At 42.6% G+C, this 20,075-nt stretch overlaps 1 protein-coding gene across 5 annotated transcripts in view; it reads left to right on the forward strand.

The window, feature by feature from the left end:
• Positions 1-1,496: 1,496 nt before the first annotated feature.
• CIAO2A (cytosolic iron-sulfur assembly component 2A) overlaps positions 1,497-20,075 on the forward strand; it is a 26,000-nt gene continuing 7,421 nt past the window's right edge. The window contains exons 1-5 of one of the 5 annotated variants that reach the window (XM_032297206.1): positions 1,497-1,874; positions 5,486-5,650; positions 8,615-8,664; positions 14,358-14,403; positions 17,740-18,203. In XM_032297206.1, the coding sequence (XP_032153097.1) occupies positions 1,751-1,874; positions 5,486-5,650; positions 8,615-8,664; positions 14,358-14,403; positions 17,740-17,837 (483 nt within the window). In that variant the 5' untranslated portion in view covers positions 1,497-1,750 and the 3' untranslated portion in view covers positions 17,838-18,203. Of the gene's footprint in view, positions 1,875-5,485; positions 5,651-8,614; positions 8,665-14,357; positions 14,404-17,739; positions 18,204-18,301; positions 19,380-20,075 lie in introns of those variants that run through there. The other 4 variants (XR_004274816.1, XR_004274817.1, XR_004274818.1 and 1 more) reach the window with 4 other exon arrangements.

The raw sequence follows: 20,075 nt of genomic DNA on the forward strand, positions 1-20,075 counted from the left end.
GGGGGGAAGGGGCAGAAAAGTAGGAGTTAGGGGGTGCTCAGGTTCCTAGGGCCCTTTGTGCTCTGGATAGCTTTATCTAACAGGCTTCTAAGAGTTTGTCTGAAAGAAGCAATGTTACTAAAACGTTTGAAAACCTCTACCGTACCATCAGCCCATGCCACGCACACTGCTCTCACAGAGAGTGTATAAATATTTCGTTTGAGGTCTGTAAACAAGACTGCAAGAAAGTTTCACCACTTATTCCTTGGGCAACATTCAGTTAATTCAGTAATATAGATATTGAGCATCTATTGTGTGCCTGGCACCTTGCTATGAGTTTCAGATACAGAAATAAAGAAGCTCCTGGCCCACTAGGTGCTTACAACTTACTAAGGGAGAAAGTTATGTAAATCGACAATTCAACATATTCAATGCTATGATGTGCTATGGGAGCATAGGGAAAAGAGATAATCAACTCTGGAGAATTCATAAGGCTTCACAGAGGAAGTGAGACCTCAGTGTACTAGATGTGCCTGGGAAAATGTTAGGATTATCCTCTCAATTGCTGTGGAGTAACTGGAGTGAAATAGACGGCAGGGAAATTATTAAACCCTGACCAAAATTTTCCTGGGACCTAAGCTGTTCATTGTCTGGTGATTCTAAAGCCTACATCAACTAGACAAGACTGGAGTTTAAAGATAAATAGGCATGTTGGGGGGGGGGCAATTCGGCAAGATAATCCTATCTTCTCAATAGAGATGGCATTTGTCACCAACTTTGACAAGAGGTTTAGTGAGTTTGTAATTGCAAATTCAGGGATAGGCTCCCTCACAGGTCAGGTGAGCTGTTTATCTTTGTATCTTCCATGCCTACGGATCACTCATGGCAAATTAGTACCTATAAATTTGATCGGAGGGATGGGTGGATAAAACAAAATCATCAGTTTTGTTACTGGCATCCATGACACGATCGAACACCAGAGGGCTTAAGATAACACTTTTAAGGATGGCGATCTCCATTATGTCACAACTGTATACATTAGACACAGGAAAAGTTCTCCTGCTCTAAGTTGTTTTTGAAGGCCATTAACAGAAATATTCGTTCCAAGGTGGTAAGCTGTGCTGGACCGAATCCCTTAGGAGACGAGAAAGCCAAAAAGCCCTCCGCATGCCATGCCTTACTACCTTACGGGCTTCCCATGACATCCCTTTTCAGAGCAACTGACACCCACTTCCTGTCCAATCAGGAAGTAAGAAAGATTTTGGCTATTAGCGGCTCCCACGTAGAAATAACTGTAGAGTCTCCGTGCTGAAAACCTCTTCCAGCACTAGAATTCAAGATCTCCTTTCCCCTACCTCTTCGGGATTCATCTTTAGCTTATCACAGATGCTGAATGAGATAATCAGCGGCAGTAAACAGACCGTTACATTCGCTTCTACCCGGCGGACACTACAAGTCCCAGAATACAGTTCGCTCCCTTCCAAGGAAAATAGCTCACGCATCCCAACATGCAATGCGCCAACAAGCCGCGAGGATTTTTTTCTGGTCCCGCCGAAACAGAACAAAGCATTCTGGGACTTGTAGTCCTTGAGACGTCTTTCCCTAGGTCCTCCAAGTTACTCCGTGTCCGGTACCGCCTATTCTCTGCTCCCCTGAACCTTTAGGCTAGTCTCGGCCCACTTGAAGACCAGGAAGTTGATCAAACCGCTGGCCGGCTGCTGAGAGACGGTGGCGCGAGTGGGACAGTCGCCAGGGATGGCTGAGCGTGAGGATGCAGCGGGTGTCTGGGCTGTTCTCCTGGACGCTGAGCAGAGTCCTGTGGCTCTCGGGCCTCTCTGAGCCGGGAGCTGCCCGGCAGCCCCGGATCATGGAAGAGAAAGCGCTAGAGGTTTATGGTAATTAATTTTACCCAGCACAGCATTTGGCGTTATAGGTGCCGGAGGGAGGTGGGGGGTGCGGGGATGACGGCCTCACCTGAGGGCTGGGAGGGGAGACCTGTTTTGTGTGTGTGTGTGTGTGTGTGCCACATCTTGTCCGGAGCGTAGCAAGCGCTTTCTTCGAGGTCCTAAGCCACGCGGGAGTGGTCTTTTAGGAACTGTGCTCTTCGTAAACCTGGGGCAAGCAGACCCTGGAGGTCTTAAATGCTTAATTCTCCACGTACGGCCTTACGTCTTAGAGTCTATTCCAAGACTTGTGGGCAGAGCACAAGTCTAGGGTGTTTGGTTAGAAAGCAAAGCTGGCCTGAGTGCACTACTAGAACCTCCTCTAGCTCCTGGACACGCACTCCTGCTACCACAGAGGGCACTGGTGGGTGACAGTCGAGTTGGGGACTGGCCCAAGGTCACAGCCACTCACTCCAGCAAAATCAGTAAGCAGAGGTCCCCAAAAGAAGAGAATGAGATTGTCTTCTTGTAGCAAGGCCTTGTATACACACACTCTTCCATGTTATACATTAAATATCTTCTATTTAGCCTTTGGGGCCATCTTTATTGTACAAATGAGGAAACAAAGACTTAAAGAACTACCTAGAGATCACACTGTCAGTAAGAAACAGAGCAAAAACTAAAGGCTATGCCTTCTGCTTCTAAACTTGATGTACTTTCCACCACTTCACAGTTGTCTTACAACTTTTTAAAAAAATTATTTTGTATTGTTTTTGAAAACCAAAAATACCGGATATAATATTGAGAGATCTAACCATAGAATACAAATATAATTCAAGTATGAGAGGCAGAAAATTCCTTTTCAGAAAACACTTGTTTCCCTAAGTCCCATGATAACACAACTCTGTGAAAGAGAAACTTTATCCTCTTTCTTGCCTATATTTTCAAATTCTGTTTCTTTTATTTATTATTTATTTATTTATTTTTTGAGACAGTCTCTTCCATCACCCAGGCTGGAGTGCAGTGACACAGTCTTGGCTCACTGCAGCCTCAGCCTTCCGGGTTCAAGTGATTCTCCTACCTCAGCCTCCTGAGTAGCTGGGTTTACAGGCACGTGCCACCACTCCAGCTAATTTTTATATTTTTAGTAAAGACAGATTTTCGCTATGTTAGCCAAGCTGGTCTCGAACTCCTGACCACAAGTGACCCACTTGTTCAGCCTCCCAAAGTGTTGAAATTACAGGCGTGAGCTACCATGCTTGACAAAATTCTGTTTCTAACTAAGTGACAAACCCAGGAGAAAATTAAAGAGAAAATAGAGTTTGTTTTTGTTTTTCCCAGTTGCATTTCTGATTGTATGTAATTTTGTGTGATAAATAATAGAACAAAACTTAAGATTATAGAACCTCAAGCACATTCTATGTAAAATTCTGCTTCTTTCTTTTCTACTTCACCATTTCTTTTTTTTTTTGAGACGAAGTCTCGTTCTTTTGCCAGGCTGGAGTGCAGTAATGGTCTCAGCTCACTGCAACAACCACTGCCCCCCAGGTTCAAGCAATTCTCCTGCTTCAGCCTCCCGAGAAGCTGGGACTACAGGCATGTGCAACCATGCCCGGCTAATTTTTGTGTTTTTAGTAGAGACGGGGTTTCACCATGTTGGCCAGGATGGTCTCGATCTCTTGACCTCATTATTTGCCCGCCTCAGCCTCCCATCACCATTTCTCTTTATTGTTGTCTTTTCCTTTATCTCTTTCTCCAGCCTCAGGGTAAGAAGGAAATCCTATTTCTCCAAGGCCAACCTAGACTCCTACATAATTAATCCCATCCCCTTCTGCTTATTTTACCAGTCTCCTCTCCTCCCTACTTATATATTCAATTTATCTTCTCAAAGCTTCCTTTATCCTTGTCATTGTTCTAGGTTCCTTATAAAGCCACTGTCCTTTCTCTGTTCCTCCCTTCCCAGCCAAGACCCTAGGAAGACATTTTCAGTTCCCACTTGCTTCCCCTTTTGCAAGCTGGCTTCAGCCCTCCCCCTCTCTACTGAAATTGTTTTCTTACAGCTGACAGGGTGACAAATGAAAGACCTGTTTTAGCTGTCATCAGCCTGAATTTTTCTGCAGCATTTAATATTATTAACCATCCTTCTCTTCCCTTCTCTAGTTCTTTTTGCATTTATTTCTCATTCTGATCCCTAAATTAGGTGCTTTGCATGGATCTGTTGGGTCTGTTTTTCTTTATACCACTGATTCTCACACTGGGTTGCACCTAAGAACAACCTGAGGAGTTTTTAAAACTCAAAGGCCAGCAAACCAATTAAATCAGAGTCTCTGGAATTGGGGCCCAGGCATCAGTTTCTTTCTTTCTTTTTCTTTTTTGAGACAGTTTTTGCTTTGTTGCCCAGGCTGGAGTGCAATGGCACAATCTCAGCTCATTGTAACCTCAGCCTCCTGGGTTCAAGCGATTCTCCTGCCTCAGCCTCCCAAGTAGCTGGGATTACAGGTGTGTGCCACCATGCCCAGCCAATTTTTTTTTTTTTTTGTATTATTAGTAGAGACAGGGTTTCTCCATGTTGGTCAGGCTGGTCTCGATCTCCCAACCTCAGAGTATCTGCCTGCCTCAGCTTCCAAAGTGCTGGGATTACAGGTGTGAGCCACCATGCCTGGCCTTTTTCTTTTTTTTTGAGACAGAGTCTTGTTCTGTCACTCAGGCTGGAGTGCACTGGCACGATCTTGCCTCTCATTGCAACCTCTGCCTTCTAGTCTCAAGTGATCCTCCTGAGTATTGGGGACCACTGGCCTGCATCACCCACCTGGCTAATTTTTGTGTGTATTTTTTGTATAGGTGGGGTCTCACCATGTTGCCCAGGCCGGTCTTGAACTTCGGAGCTCCCAAAGTGTGCAGATTATGGGTGTGAACCACTATGCCCAGCTACTTTCCTTCACTTTAAATGTCAAATATTGAAATGTTACCTGTTTTTCAAGGCTTGATTCACATTCCACTCCTATGAAGCCTGTTACCACATTCTTTCAAGCCGAAAGTTATTTCTTCCTCTTGGGCTTCCATGACGCTTTTTCCATTCTTGTTATATTTTCTCTGCAATGTCCAATTTGAGAAACTGGATATGGTCTTATAATAATCCAAGAAAACAGTTTTCTTAAGAGGAAAGCAGTAATGAAACATCCTGTCAGAAACCTAGGAGTTGCTGTAGTATTTGCTTTAACGTGAGAAGTCAGTGCTTAGGCCAGGTGCGGTGGCTCACACCTGTAATCCCAGCACTTGGGAGGCTGAGGGAGTGGATCACCTGAGGTTGGGAGTTGAAGACCAGCCTGACCAACATAAAGAAACCCTTTCTCTACTAAAAATACAAAATTAGCCAGGCATGGTGGCGCCTGCCTGTAATCCCAGCTACTCAGGAGCCTGAGGCAGGAGAATGGCTTGAACACAGGAGGCGGAGGTAGCGGTGAGCTGAGATTGCACCATTGCACTCCAGCCTGGGCAACAAGAATGAAACTCCGTCTCAAAAAAAAAGAGAGGAGTCAGTGCTTAAATTAGGCCTGGCAAAATCATCTTTATTTAGAGTGGTCATGTTTTAATAGACTATTTTATCTCTGATGCCTCTTTAGATTTGATTAGAACGATCCGGGACCCAGAAAAGCCCAGTACTTTAGAAGAACTGGAAGTGGTCTCGGAAAGTTGTGTGGAAGTTCAGGAGATAAATGAAGAAGAATATCTGGTTATTATCAGGTTCACGCCAACAGTACCTCATTGCTCTTTGGCGACTCTTATTGGTAAGTTTTTATGTACATATGTGTATATTTATATAAATTCTAAATTATTCTTGCTGATATCGACCCATAATAACAACTTGCATAATTATGGAAAAACCACATGGTGTATGTATTACACTTCATGGTTTACAGAGTATTTTCCTGTATTCATCTTCTGTAGTCCTCACAGTTAGCTTGTGAATTAAAATACTGTTATTTTCATTTTACCTATGAGGAAACTGAAGCTCAGAGAGTTTAAGTGACTTACACAGAATCAGGTAGCCAGGAAATGGTGAAACTAAGGCTCATACCTAGGTCTCTTTACTCCAAATCTGCTTCTCCTTTAGTTATGTCAGGCTACCTCTCCCAGGTTTACATGCCCACAATTAATGCAGAGTGCATGTGGGCCAGTGCCTTTTCTCAGTTCTGGAGGTTGAAGTGGGTGGTGTCAGACTAGCATTGCTGCCATCACCATCTCCTTTCAGCTATTCTACTGGCTTCTATGTAGTTTGGGCAGAAGTCCTGGTAGGAGGCTGGATTCCTAGTATTTTGGATTTGTTAGCGGGTACAATAAATGTCTTTAAACATACGACTGTTATAAAGGGATTTTATTTCAAACCAAATGTTCATGAGTAGGGGATTGATTAAATAATCAATGTAAACAATGGAATACTATGTAGCTATAAAAAAAATAGAATGAAGAAACTCTGCATGTACTGATACGGAGAGATCTCTATGACATACTGTTAAAAAGTTAAAGTAAGGGCCGGGTGTAGTGGCTCACACCTGTAATCCCAGCACTTTGGGAGGCTGAGGCAGGCAGATCACGAGGTCAGGAGATTGAGATCATCCTGGCCAACATGGTGAAACCCCATCCCTACTAAAAATATAAAAATTAGCTGGGCGTGGTGACACATGCCTGTAATCCCAGCTACCTGGGAGGCTGAGGCAGGTGAATCACTTGAACCAGGGAGTTGGAGGTTGTAGCGAGCTAAGATCACGCCACTGCACTCCAGCCTGGCGACAGAGTGGGACTCCGTCTCCAAAAAAAAAAAATAAAAGAAGTAAAAGCAAGTATCATTTTGTTTTTATTTGTGTAAAAAAAAGGCAAAAAAAAATACACTTTTATTTGATTGCATATACCTGAATAATATTAATACATAAATGAATAGTTATAATGGTATTAGTGGGTAGTAGTGGTGGTGGGAGCTGAGCGGTAGCCGAGGTTGTGCCATTGCACTGCAGCTTGGGCGACAGAGTGAGACTCCATATCAAAAAAAGAAACCAAAAAAAACCCCCAAAATTAGTCGGGTGTGGTGGTATGCTTCTATAGTCCCAGCTACTCAGGAGGCTGAGACAGGAGAATCTCTTGAACCTGGGAGGTGGAGGTTGAAGTGAGCCAAGATCACGCCACTGCACTCCAGCCTGGATGACAGAGCAAGACTCTGTCTCAAAAAAATAATTAAGTAAATACAGCTCGGCATGGTGGCTCACGCCTGTAATCCCAGCACTTTGGGAGGCTGAGGCAGGTGGATTGCCTGAGCTCTGGAGTTCGAGACCAGCCTGGGCAACACGATGAAACCCCGTCTCTACTAAAACAAAAAATTAGCCGGGCATGGCAGCATGTGCCTGTAGTCCCAGCTACTCAGGAGGCTGAGGCAAGAGAATTGCTTCAACCAGGGAGATGGAGGTTACAGTGAGCCCAGAGCGCGCACTGCACTCCAGCCTGGGCAACAGAATGAGACTTCGTCTCAATAAATACATACCTACATACATACCGACCCTGTGGCAGCCACCACCTCATTATATCTCATCTAATCCTTTTCCGTATTTGGGGATTTTTCAAAAAATTCTCTTAGAAAACCAAATGGTACTTAGAAAACCAAAAACAAGTGAACACCTTCCTAAAAGATAGGCAGTCTAACAATTATATCTTGTGTTGTGCTGTGGTTTGAGATTTTGTTGTTGATGTGTCCTAGCATGGGATGATAAACTGAACTTCAGTGGAACTTGTTTTAAAGAAATTGCTCTATTTGTACCTTGCAGGCATAAAGGATTACAAATTTGAGAGGCTTTTTATGGCCCTTTTCAAATGACTTTCTTGGTTTTAATTTTTGGGTGGCCTGGCCTGTTGTGGGGCATTTAAAAAAGCTTAATGAATTGACAGGACACGGTGGCTCACCCCTGTAATCCCAGCGCTTTGGGAGGCCGAGGTGGGTGGATCACTTGAGGTCAGGAGTTTGAGACCAGCCTGGCCAACATGGTGAAACCCCATCTCTACCAAAAATATAAAAAATTAACTGGCCAGGTGCAGTGGCTCATGCCTGTAATTACAGCACTTTGGGAGGCCAAGGTGGGCAGATCATCTGAGCTTGGGAATTCAAGACCAGCCTGACCAATATAGAGAAACTGTCCCTACTAAAAATACAAAATTAGCCAGACATGGTGGCACATGCCTGTAATTCCAGCTACTTGGGAGGCTGAGGCAGGAGAATTGCTTGAACTGAGAGGCGGAAGTTGCAGTGAGCCGAGATCGCGCCACTGCACTCCAGCCTGGAGAACAGAGTGAGACTCCATCTCAAAAAAAAAAAAAAAAAGTTTACTGAATTAATTGACTTTTGCTGGAAGGCGAACTGATGTAGTAAAAGTGGCCTGGGCTTTCCAGTGGTCTTAGGTTCCAATCCCAAATCTGCTGCTATAGTAACTCAGTGACCTTGAGGAAGTTACATTGTGACCTTGGTTTAATAATGTGTAGAAGGGGGTTAGTAATAGCTCATTGGATTATCCTAAGGAATATGTAAGATTACATGTTAAATTTTTTAGTGTGGTTTCAGGCTTAAAGGAGCTCTGCTTTGGATTGAGCCAAAGCTGTTTTCAGCGACTGTGTTGTTTGGGGGTGCATAAACACAGCTGTACGCTTTTTCAAGAACCAGTAAGAAGCAATAAAGAGATAATTGGAGGTGGTTTTTTCTTCTCCCTCCACAGGGCTATGCTTAAGAGTAAAACTTCAGCGATGTTTACCATTTAAACATAAGGTAAGGAAGATGTGTTTTTGTTGTCATAAAACAGCTTTATACCCTATCTGCTTGGAATTCCCTCCTTCCCATCTCATATGTTCAAATACCGCACACCACACAATTCACCTATGCAAAGTGTACCAGTTCAGTGGTTTTTGCTTGTCCGTTACTCAGTTGCTTATTGGTTATTCAGTTGATAGGCATTTAGGTGTTTTCTACTTTTTGTGTATTATGAGTAATACTGCTATAAACATTAATGTGTAACTTTTTGTGTAGGCATATGTTTTCATTTCTTTTCTACCTGGGAGTGGAATTGCCTGGTCGTATGGTAACTCTGTGTTTAACATTTTGAGAAATTGTTTGTTTTCCACAGCCGCTGCACCATTCTGCATTCCTACCAGCAGTGTATGAGGGTTCCCATTTCTCCACGTCCTTGCTAACACTTATTATTATCCTTGTACAGCCATCCTAGTGGGTGTGAAGTAATATCTCATAGTGTTTTTTTGTTTGTTTTTGAGACAGAGTCTTGATCTGTCGCCCAGGCTGGAGTGCAATGGCATAATCTTGGCTCAGTGCAACCTCCGCCTCCTGGGTTCAAGCGATTCTCGTGTTTTAGCCTCCCAAGTAGCTGGGATTATAGGCATGTTACCACCATTCTGGCTAATTTTTTTTGTATTGTTAGTAGAGACAGGGTTTCACCATGTTGGCCAGGATGGTCTTGAACTCTTGGCCTCAATTGATCCGCCTGCCTCGGCCTCCTCAAAGTGCTGGGATTACAGGTGTTAGCCACCAAACCCTGCTGTCATGGTGGTTTTGATTTGCATTTCCCTGATGGCTAATAATGTTGAGCACCTTTTTATGTGCTTTTTGGCCATTTGTATATCTTTGGAGAGCTGTCTATTCAGATCCTTTGCTCACTTTAAAATAAGGGTGTCTTATTTTTTCATTTATTTTTATTTTATTTTATTTTATTTTATTTTGGGACAGAGTCTCACTCTGTCACTAGGTTGGAGTGCAGTGGCACGATCTCAGCTTACTGCAACTTCTGCCTCCCAGGTTAAAGTGATTCTTCTGCCTCAACCTCCTGAGAAGCTGGGATCACAGGTGTGTACCACCATACCCCGCTAATTTTTGTATTTTTAGTAGACGGGATTTCCCCATGTTGGCCAGTATGATCTCGATCTCAACCTTGTGATTCTCCCGGCTTGGCCTCCCAAAGTGCTGGGATTATAGGCGTGAGCCATTGTATCCAGCCCTATTTTTATTTTTATTTTTAGAGTCTCACTCTGTTGCCAGGCTAGAGTGCAGTGGTGTGATCTCAGCTCACTGCAACATCCGCCTCCCGCATTCAAGTGGTTCTCCTGCCTCAGCCTCCCAAGTAGCTGGGACTGAGCGCCCACCACCACACCTGGCTAATTTTTGTGTTTTTAGTAAAACTGGGGTTTCACCATGTTGGCCAGGATTGTCTCTGTCCTGACCTTGTTATCCACCGGCCTCGGCCTCCCAAAGTGCTGGGATTACAGGCGTGAGCCACCACACCTGGCCAAAAGTTTTAAATTTTGATAAAGTCTAATTTGTTTTTAATTTTTTTACTTGTGCTTTCGGTGTGATATCTAAGGAAGATGTTTTTAACCTTACTATTGGGCAAGAATATGGATATCACAGTTAATTCATGGTAATTGGCTATAGCTCATGGATGATTCAGCCTTGTCTCTTACTGTCTCCTGTAATTGCCTTCTCTACCTTGCTGTTACCTAGCCTTTACACAGAGTTACCTATCTACTTGGATTTCCCTTCCTCCCATCTCATACGTTCAAATCCTACACATCTTTTTTGTTTGGTGTTGAGACAGAGTCTTGCTCTTTCTTCCAGGCCGGAGTTCAGTGGTGTGATCACTGCTTACTGCAGCCTCAATCTCCCAGGGTCAAGTGATCCTCCCATCCCAGCCTCCCAAGTAGCTGGGATTACAGGTGCGCCACCATGCCTGGCTAATTTGTTCTTAATTTTTGGTAGAGATGAGGTCTCTCTTTGTTGCCCAAGCTAGTCTCAAACTTCTGGGTTCAAATGATTGTCTTGTCTTAGCCTCCCAAAGTGTTGGGATTACAGGCATGAACCACTGTGCCTGGCCAAATTCTACACTTGTTTTAAGGCTTAATTAATTACTTTTTTATTTTCCATGATGTCAGTTCTGATTTCTTTCTCTTTTTTAAAATTAATTTTGATTTATCTTTTAAAAATTTTTTCTCTTTTTTTAATCTTTATTTTTTGTATTTACCTTTCCATACTACCAGTCCTGATTTCTTTTCTTTTCTTTTTTTTTTTCTTCTTGAGACGGAGTTTCGCTCTTGTTACCCAGGCTGGAGTGCAATCGCGCGATCTCGGCTCACCGCAACCTCCGCCCCCTGGGTTCAGGCAATTCTCCTGCCTCCCAAGTAGCTGGAACTACAGGCGCATGCCACCATGCCTGGCTAAATTTTTGTATTTTTATTAGGGATGGGTCTTTGCCATGTTGGCCAGGCTGGTCTCAAACTCCTGACCTCAAGTGATCCACCCAGCTCAGCCTCCCAGAGAGCTAGGATCACAGGCATGAGCTACCACGCCTGACCAATTGTCAGCTTCTTGAGGTCAAAATTCATATATGGTACATCTCTGTGTTCCTGCTTATACATAAGCAGGAGCTCAATAAATATGTCTTAAATTGAGTAAATTGATGAATTATGCTAGTGGTTTATGATGCCCTGTAAATTTTATTCTATTTTCCATTTTTAACTGTTTTAATTATAATGTTTAACTTTTTATTTGGAGTGAAAATAATGAAAGAAAATAAATAAAATAGTGAAGAACAGTACAAAGAAATTCCATATATCCTTCACCCAGATTCAGATTCACTAATTGTTAACATTTTGCCATATTTGCTTTATCATTAATTTCTCTTCATATATGTACACACACACACACACACACACACACACACACACACACACACATTTTTTGGAAACATTTGAGTACAAATGTAATGCCCCCTTACTCTAAATACTATAGGATGTATTTCCTGAAATCAAGGACATTCTCTTACATTACTACAGTTCAAATTTCAAAACCAGGACATTGATACATACTGGCATCTAATCTGTAGCATGTATTCAAATTTCCCCCGTCATCCAGTAATATCCTTCACGGCGGTCCCTCCTCCTGTCTCTGCTCCTCTTCTCCATCACACATTGCATTGGTTGTCATATCTCTTTAGTCTCGTTTAATTTGGAGTAGTTCCTTAGCCTTTGTCTTTCATAATCTTGATATTTTTGAAGAATGTAGACCAGATATTTTATAGATTGTCCTTCAAATAGAGTTTCCTGATGTTTCCTGGTTAGATTCAGGTTATGCGTTTTAGGCAAGAATACCAAATAAATTTGTCCTTATTGCATCACATCAGATGCCTATAAATTCAGTTTGTCCCATTATTGGTGACAGCTACCCTCACCAACTGTTTGGTTACCCTGAGGTATAGGTCCTATAGGAATAGCTGTATAAATGCTGCTTCTTCCCCTTTACCATTTTTAGAATAATGAGTCCTGTATAATCTTAAACTGAAGTAAATCAGTATAGAGTGATTCTATGTCTGTTGCTTTGAGGTCTAGAATAAGAGTGTTTTGCCACTAGGGGAAAGGTGTTTTTGTTTTGTTTTGTTTTGTTTTTAAATAGATTGGGTCCAGGTGCATTGGCTCATGCCTATAATTTCAGTACTTTGGGAGGCCAAGATAGGCAGATCACTTGAGCTCAGGAATTCAAGCCCAGCTTGAGCAATATGGCGAAACCCTGTCTCTACAAAAAAATAGAGATGGGGATGGAGAGAGGTGGGAGTGTGGGAACTGAGGTGGGAGGATCACCTGAGCCCAGGAAGTCGAGGCTGTCATGAGCCAAGATCGTGCCATGATCTTTAAGGTTCCGTTTAGCTATAATAATAAGTTATGATTTTTCTCATGAGAAATATTTATCTCAGTAGTAAATAAGTAAATACAAATTAGTTCATATGTTTCAATGTTCTCTGGAAAGTAGAAGTCTTTATGACAGCATACTCTCTCTACCACAGGATTTGCAATAATTTTGTAGGTTGTCTCTAAAGCTCTGGGTCTTGGAGGGTAGCTCATGTGTAGGGGTGCAGCAGGGCCAGGAGGGGTAGCTTAACCAGTATTATACTTGAGAATAAATTTAGCAAGATAATAATGAATGAGAAAAGGAGGATGCTAAAAGCTGTGTGTCGTGATCCCATTTTTGTAAAACGAGCAATGTAAAGAAACATCCAACTTTGGTATTTGGGTGTGTGTGTGTAAAATCTGTGTTAGATTATGTGGGTAGAGAACAATATGGAAGAAACTACACTAGATTGTTATTGTAGATTTCCTGAGTCAGTGGCAGGGCAGGAGGAAGTTTAGATACTGAGTTGGGAAGAAGTAAAGTGCAGAAGAGAGATATTCTTAAGTAAAACAACATGTATGAGATCTTATTTGTGTAAAACAGTATTTTTGTGTATTCATTAAAAAAAAAAAATTCAGGCCGGGCGCGGTGGCTCACACCTGTAATCCCAGCACTTTGGGAGGCTGAGGCAGGTGGATCACGAGGTCAAGAGATCGAGACCATCCTGGTCAACACGGTGAAACCCCGTCTCTACTAAAACTACAAAAAATTAGCTGTGCATGGTGGCGCGTGCCTGTAATCCCAGCTGCTCGGGAGGCTGAGGCAGGAGAATTGCCTGAACCCAGGAGGCGGAGGTTGCGGTGAGCCAAGATCGCGCCATTGCACTCCAGCCTGGGTAACAAGAGCGAAACATCGTCTCAAAAAAAAAAAATTTCTACCTTGGGAAAGAATTTAAAAAAAAATTAATGGAAGTACCACCTGTAGGCCATTCCCAGGTGACCAAAATAAAAAATCCTACTCATTTCAGCCCTTGTTTTAGAGAAGGATATGGAGGATTCGTCCCTAAGTCTCTGATGTTAGAAACAGGATTGGGGGGTGCCAGGCATGTTGGCTCATGCCTGTAATCCCAACACTTTGGGAGGCTGAGGTGGGTGGATTACTAGAGGTCAGGAGTTTGAGACCGGTGTGGCCAACATGGTGAAACTTTATCCCTACTAAAAAAAAAAAATACAAAAATTAGCTGAGCGTGGTGGTGTGCGCCTGTAATTCCAGCTACTTGGGAGGCTGAGGGCTGAGGGAAGAGACTTGCTTGAACCCAGGAGGTGGAGGTTGCAGTGAGCTGAGGTTGCGCTGCTATACTCTATCCTGAGTGACAGAACGAGACTCCATCTCAAAAAAAAAAAAAAAAGGCCGGGCACAGTGGCTCATGCCTGTAATCCCAGCACTTTGGAAGGCCAAGGAATGTGGATTATGAGGTCAGGAGATCAAGACCATCCTGGCCAGCATGGTGAAATCTCGTCTCTACTAAAATACAAAAAAAAATTAGCCAGATGTGGTTGTACGTGCCTGTAGTCCCACCTATTCAGTAGGCTGAAGCAGGGGAATTGCTTGAACCCGGGAGGCGGAGATTGCAGTGAGCCGAGATCCTGCCATTGCACTCCAGCTTGGTGAACACAGCAAGACTCCCGGTTTTGGACCCTCATCCCTAGATGTTTGATTCACTATACATTCCACTTCACCCTCTCATCTTAGAATGCTCTAATGTTTTTTCTTTGACTTTCTTTTTCCCTTTCTAGTTGGAAATCTACATTTCTGAAGGAACCCACTCAACAGAAGAAGACAGTAAGTGACGTTGAAATATAATTGAAAAACAACTTCAGATAGTATTTTTTCTTGGATATTGGATTCTTCTACCAGCCAAGTATCTACTGGGTTACTTTAAAAAAAAAAAAGTACACAATTAGTTATTAGCTCTTCTTTCCTGGTAGAGAAACCTAGGCATTTCAGGGAAGGAATTTTTGCATGGGACTCCGAGTGCGTTAGAGCTCATGGGTGTTGACTGGTTTAGGCCAGAGGCTACACATCTGTAAATATCCAGCTCTAGGGACCTTGACTTATGAGCTCTAAGTAGGCTGCTTTTCTTTGGTGGCAGGATAAGAGAGCTGTGTACTTGAAATTGGGTCTAGCAAGTAGAGCTTTAGTGAGCCTTGGGGTAGGTGCTGTCTCTCTGGGTTAGTATATTAGAACAGGGGTAGAGAAACTTTTTTATATACAGAACCTCTGGCCTACAGAGAGAAGTCACTCAGTAGCTACTTAAAAATGGCCGAAGTGGGGTTTGGGAAAAAGCAAAAGACAAAACGTTCTTTTTTTTTTTTTTTTTTTTTTTTTTGAGACGGAGTTTCACTCTTGTTACCCAGGCTGGAGTGCAATGGCGCGATCTCGGCTCACCGCAACCTCCGCCTCCTGGGTTCAGGCAATTCTCCTGCCTCAGCCTCCTGAGTAGCTGGGATTACAGGCACGCGCCGCCATGCCCAGATAATGTTTTTTGTATTTTTAGTAGAGACGGGGTTTCACCATGTTGACCAGGATGGTCTCGATCTCTTGACCTCGTGATCCACCCGTCTCGGCCTCCCAAAGTGCTGGGATTACAGGCTTGAGCCACCGCGCCTGGCGACAAAACGTTCTGTATGATCCATGTGTTAAATTAAAAACAGAATTTCAATGTTTTAAATCTACAAATGATAGAGTGCAAGTAATGAGAAATACATTTAAAAGGCATTTGTACGTAAGTTTCATCAGAGGAATGGAAGAAAGAGATGATTGATAATGGAGTAAGAGAAACAGTCAGATAGATACCCAGAAGACTCAGAAAGGCATACCCAGGGCTGGAGAAAGACACACAAAATCTCCTACATAGATGAGAGCTGTAGAGAGGGAAGCAGGGAACCCTGCTGCTTCCAGAGGAATAGCCCATCCAGGAAACTTTTTAGGTTACTGTCATGAAAACTGTTAAAATCATGTCCTAGCTATAGTTTCAGACATGTAGATTATTACACTCTTTGTGGGCTAAATTTCTTTCTTTTTTTTTTTTTTTTTGAGACAGAGTCTTGCTCTGTTGCCCAGGCTGGAGTGCACTGGCATGATGTCACCTCACTGCAACCGCAATCTCCACCTTCTGGGTTCAAGCAATTCTTCTGCCTCAGCCTCCCAAGTAGCTGGGACTACAGGCATGCACCACCACATCCAGCTAATTTTTGTATTTTTAGTAGAGATGGGGTTTCACCATGTTGGCCAGGCTGGTCTAGAACTCCTGACCTCGTGATCCGCCCACCTCAGCCTCCCAAGGTGCTGGAATTACAGGCATGGGCCACCACACAATGAGCTAAATTTCTTTAAACCCCATGAGCTGAGGGCTTCTACCTCTGATTAAAAAAATAAGCGTTTAGGTACCCTAAATCCACTCAGGCTATCCTTTTGAAATTCCTCAAATGATAGGATTTTACAACAGCAATAGTATTAAGTCTTATGATTCCTGTTTTTCGTTTAGTAAATATTTACTAAGAGCCTTCTATGTGTGGGTACAGTTCAACTTTTGAGATATATTCCTGCCTTTGTGGAGCCTACATTGTAGTAAGAAGAAACTGAATTGAAATTATTTACACAGGAATATGTAATGCGTATGTGTGTTTGTCTTCTATATGAGACATTTTAGCAGCATCCCAGAAAAGTCAATCCACATTAAAAATATGGATGTCTCTCTTTTGAACTCTTCTGTTAAGAGTGCTGTTAGCTAATTATAGAAAACGTAATGGGACAATACCTTTATTATATGAAGAGCCATTCAAACTAATTTTTAAAAAAGATCTGGTAGGTTAATAGAGACATGAACAGGAAATTCATGCAAGAACTAATATATACACATTGAAAATGTTCTATTTTCCTATTAGACAAGGAAATGCAAATTATAACAATAATATTGAACCATTTACCACCTCCTATTTTATGAATGTTTATATGTATATTTGTTTTTATTAAGTAATGGCAGCTATTGCCTGGGCATGATGGTTCACACCTATAACCCTAGCACTTTGGGAGGCCAACACAAGAGAATGCCTTGAGGCCAGGGGTTTGAGGCCGGGATTTCAAGACTAGCCTGGACAACATAGTGAGACCCTGCTTCTACAAAAAATATTTGAAAATTAGCCGGGTGTGATGGCTCATGCCTGTGGGAGGCTGAGGCAGGAGGATTTCTTGATCCCAGGAGTTGGAGGTTACAGTGAGCTATGATTGCACCACTGTCTCAAAGAATAATAATAATAATAATAATAATAGTACCAGGTATTGCCGCCAAACTGATAGCTCATACATTGACGTTGACAATGTAAATTGGTGAGTAATTTTGGGAAGTAAATCAATGATATAAATCAAACCATAAAAATATTCATATTCTTGGGCATACGTCTGTAGTCCCAGCACTTCGGGAGGCCAAGGCGGGTGAATCATGAGGTCAGGAGTTTGAGACCCACGTGGTCAATATGGTGAAACCTTGTCTCTCCTAAAAAATACAAAAATTAGCTGGGTGTGGTGGTGTGTGTCTGTGGTTCCTGCTACTCAGGAGGCTGAAGCAGGAGAATCACTTGAACCTGGGAGGTGGGGGTTACAGTGAGCTGAGATCGTGCCACTGCACTCCAGCCTGGGCAACAGAGTGAGATTCCATCTCAAAAAAAAAAGAAAAATCCCATTTTTGAGAATATTTCCAAAAAGAAGGCTATATGTTTAAAGGTGTTCATTGTAGTATAGTCTTCATAATTAGTTTAGAACACTTAAGACTTTTACCATGTTAAATAACCCTGTAGATTAAAATATAAGCTTATGGGGAAAAAACCCAGTGATTTTCAAAATTGTATTTTCTCTGAATGTAACTGTATAAAGATATGTATATGGACAAAGACTAGAAAGATGATTACCACTAGATGTGGTAAGTAGTAGACTTATAGTAGACATTTTTCTCTTAAGTCTGCCTTCTAGATGAGAAATTATATTATGAGTAATTAGCCAAAAATGACTTCAAGTTCTCAAGGAGTTAAATTTTTTGTTTCAGCAGGCTAATAAAAAATACTGTCTGGTGCTCTATATTGACACAGTTCTTCTGCTAACTTTTGTCTGTGTATTTTTCAGTCAATAAGCAGATAAATGACAAAGAGCGAGTGGCAGCTGCAATGGAAAACCCCAATTTACGGGAAATTGTGGAACAATGTGTCCTTGAACCTGACTGATAGCTGCTTTAAGAGCCACTGGCCTGTCACTGTTTGATATATTTGTTTAAACTCTTTGTATAATGTCTAAGACTCTCGTTTAATACATAGGTGATTTGGTACCTCAGAGCATTTTTTAAAGGATTCTTTCCAAGCAAGATTTAATTATAAGGTAGTACCTAATTTGTTCAGTGTATAACATTCTCAGGATTTGTAACACTTAAATGATCAGACAGAATAATATTTTCTAGTTATTACATTTAAGATGAGTTGCTATATTTCTTATGCTCAGTCTGATACAACTGCTTTTCATGTCAAATATCTACTGTGCCCAAATGTACTCAATTTAAATCATTACTCTGTAAAATAAATAAGCAGATGATTCTTGTAATGACTCACTGTTTTTATTGAATTGTAAATTCCAGTGTAAATGTTAACTCCTGAAAGATATCTTCAAAGCTTTATTTTTGCTGATTATTTTGTAGAATTAGAGATCTGAGAACCAAAAGGCATCCTTAAGATTGGGCCTACCTTCCTTCCAAGGAGAATCCTGGACCCCCTCATAGATAAGGAACAAATGTGGAGAGGGCCAGATGGCAATCACAATTTTGAAGATCAAGAAGTCCATCAAAGAGGTTTTGATTAAACCAACCTGAATGTATGGCTTTCACTTTATTTGTAGTTCATTTGGTTTGTTTTAGGGGTAAATGGTCATGTGAAGTATAGCAGCCTCCAACATGGGCCCCTCACTTCCTGGTATTCACGCCCTTGTAGAATTTCCTTCCATATTGAATTAGGGCTGATGGGTGTGATTAATAAAGAATGGCAGAAGTGACAGTAGATGACTTCTGAGGCTAGATCATAAAAGGTATTGCTGCTTTTACCTTAGTCTCTTGGATTGCTCATTCTGTGGGGATCCAGTCACTATGTCATGAGAACTCCTGTGGAGAATTCCACATGGAGTGCAACTGAGGCCTCCCAACAACAACCAGTGCCAATCTGCAAACCATGTGAGTAAACTCCTGAGCCAGAACTGCCTAGCTTCCAAATTCTGGACTCAGGCACTTTCTTGGGTGCTGAGGACACAGATAAATCAGCCATTGTTTGTCCTCCTGGAGTTCATACTTATCACCTTACACCTGCAGCTTCTGTCTGCTCCAGGCAGTGAGTGATTGAGCCTGTCTTACCTAGTGCCTGAGCTAGTTCTGGCCAAGTAGAAACAGAAGCCAGGCAGCAGGACCAAAGACAAAACTTTGCCTTAGGAAGTGTCTAGTGAGGGTGCTACTGATGTGCAACTCCAAGTGGATCATTGCTAGAGGAGTCACCTGAATTGCTGGCCGTGCTGCTCCTGTAAGCTAGATGTGTCTTCTGTTTTCTCCACTACTACCAGAATGATTTCTCTTTTTTGTGTGACTCACTCCAGCTTCCTAGTCCTAGGTGAGATCTCTAGTCGGCTGATCTCAAGTCACATGTCCATGTCCTGGCTGCCAAGAAGGCAGGAGAAAAGATAATGTGACCTTTGATGTGGGGAGGTGGACTCTGTCCCCCAGCAAGACTCACATGGTAGGAATTCTATAACGGAGTGAGAAGGTTAAAAAAACTAATGACTACTACATGAATTATCTTAGAATGAATTTGGCCGGGTGCTCATGCCTGTAATTCCAGCACTTCGGGAGGCCAAGGCAGGCGGATCACAAGGTCAGGAGATCAAGATCATCCTGGCCAACATCGTGAAACCCTGTCTCTACTAAAAATACAAAAATGAGTCGGGTGTGGTAGTGCACACGTATATTCCCAGTACTTGGGAGACTGAGGTAGGAGAATTGCTTGAACATGGGAGGCAGAGATTGCAGTGAGCCAAGATCATGCCACTGCATTCCAGCCTGGTGACAGAGCAAGATTCCATCTCAAAAAAAAAAAAAATTTAAACTTTATTAATCATAATGACATCTACATAGAAGTAAATAATAGAGGGCCGGGCGCGGTGGCTCAAGCCTGTAATCCCAGCACTTTGGGAGGCCAAGGCGGGTGGATCACGAGGTCAACAGATCGAGACCATCCTGGTCAACATGGTGAAACCCCGTCTCTACTAAAAACTACAAAAACTTAGCTGGGCATGGTGGCATGTGTCTGTAATCCCAGCTACTCAGGAGGCTGAGGCAGGAGAATTGGCTGAACCCAGGAGGCGGAGGTTGCGGTGAGCCGAGATCGCGCCATTGCACTCCAGCCTGGGTAACAAGAGCGAAACTCCGTCTCAAA

This window comes from Sapajus apella, unplaced genomic scaffold (genome assembly GCF_009761245.1).
Source record: "Sapajus apella isolate SASKATOON/1434 unplaced genomic scaffold, GSC_monkey_1.0 scaffold37, whole genome shotgun sequence".
Classification (NCBI taxonomy): domain Eukaryota; kingdom Metazoa; phylum Chordata; class Mammalia; order Primates; family Cebidae; genus Sapajus; species Sapajus apella.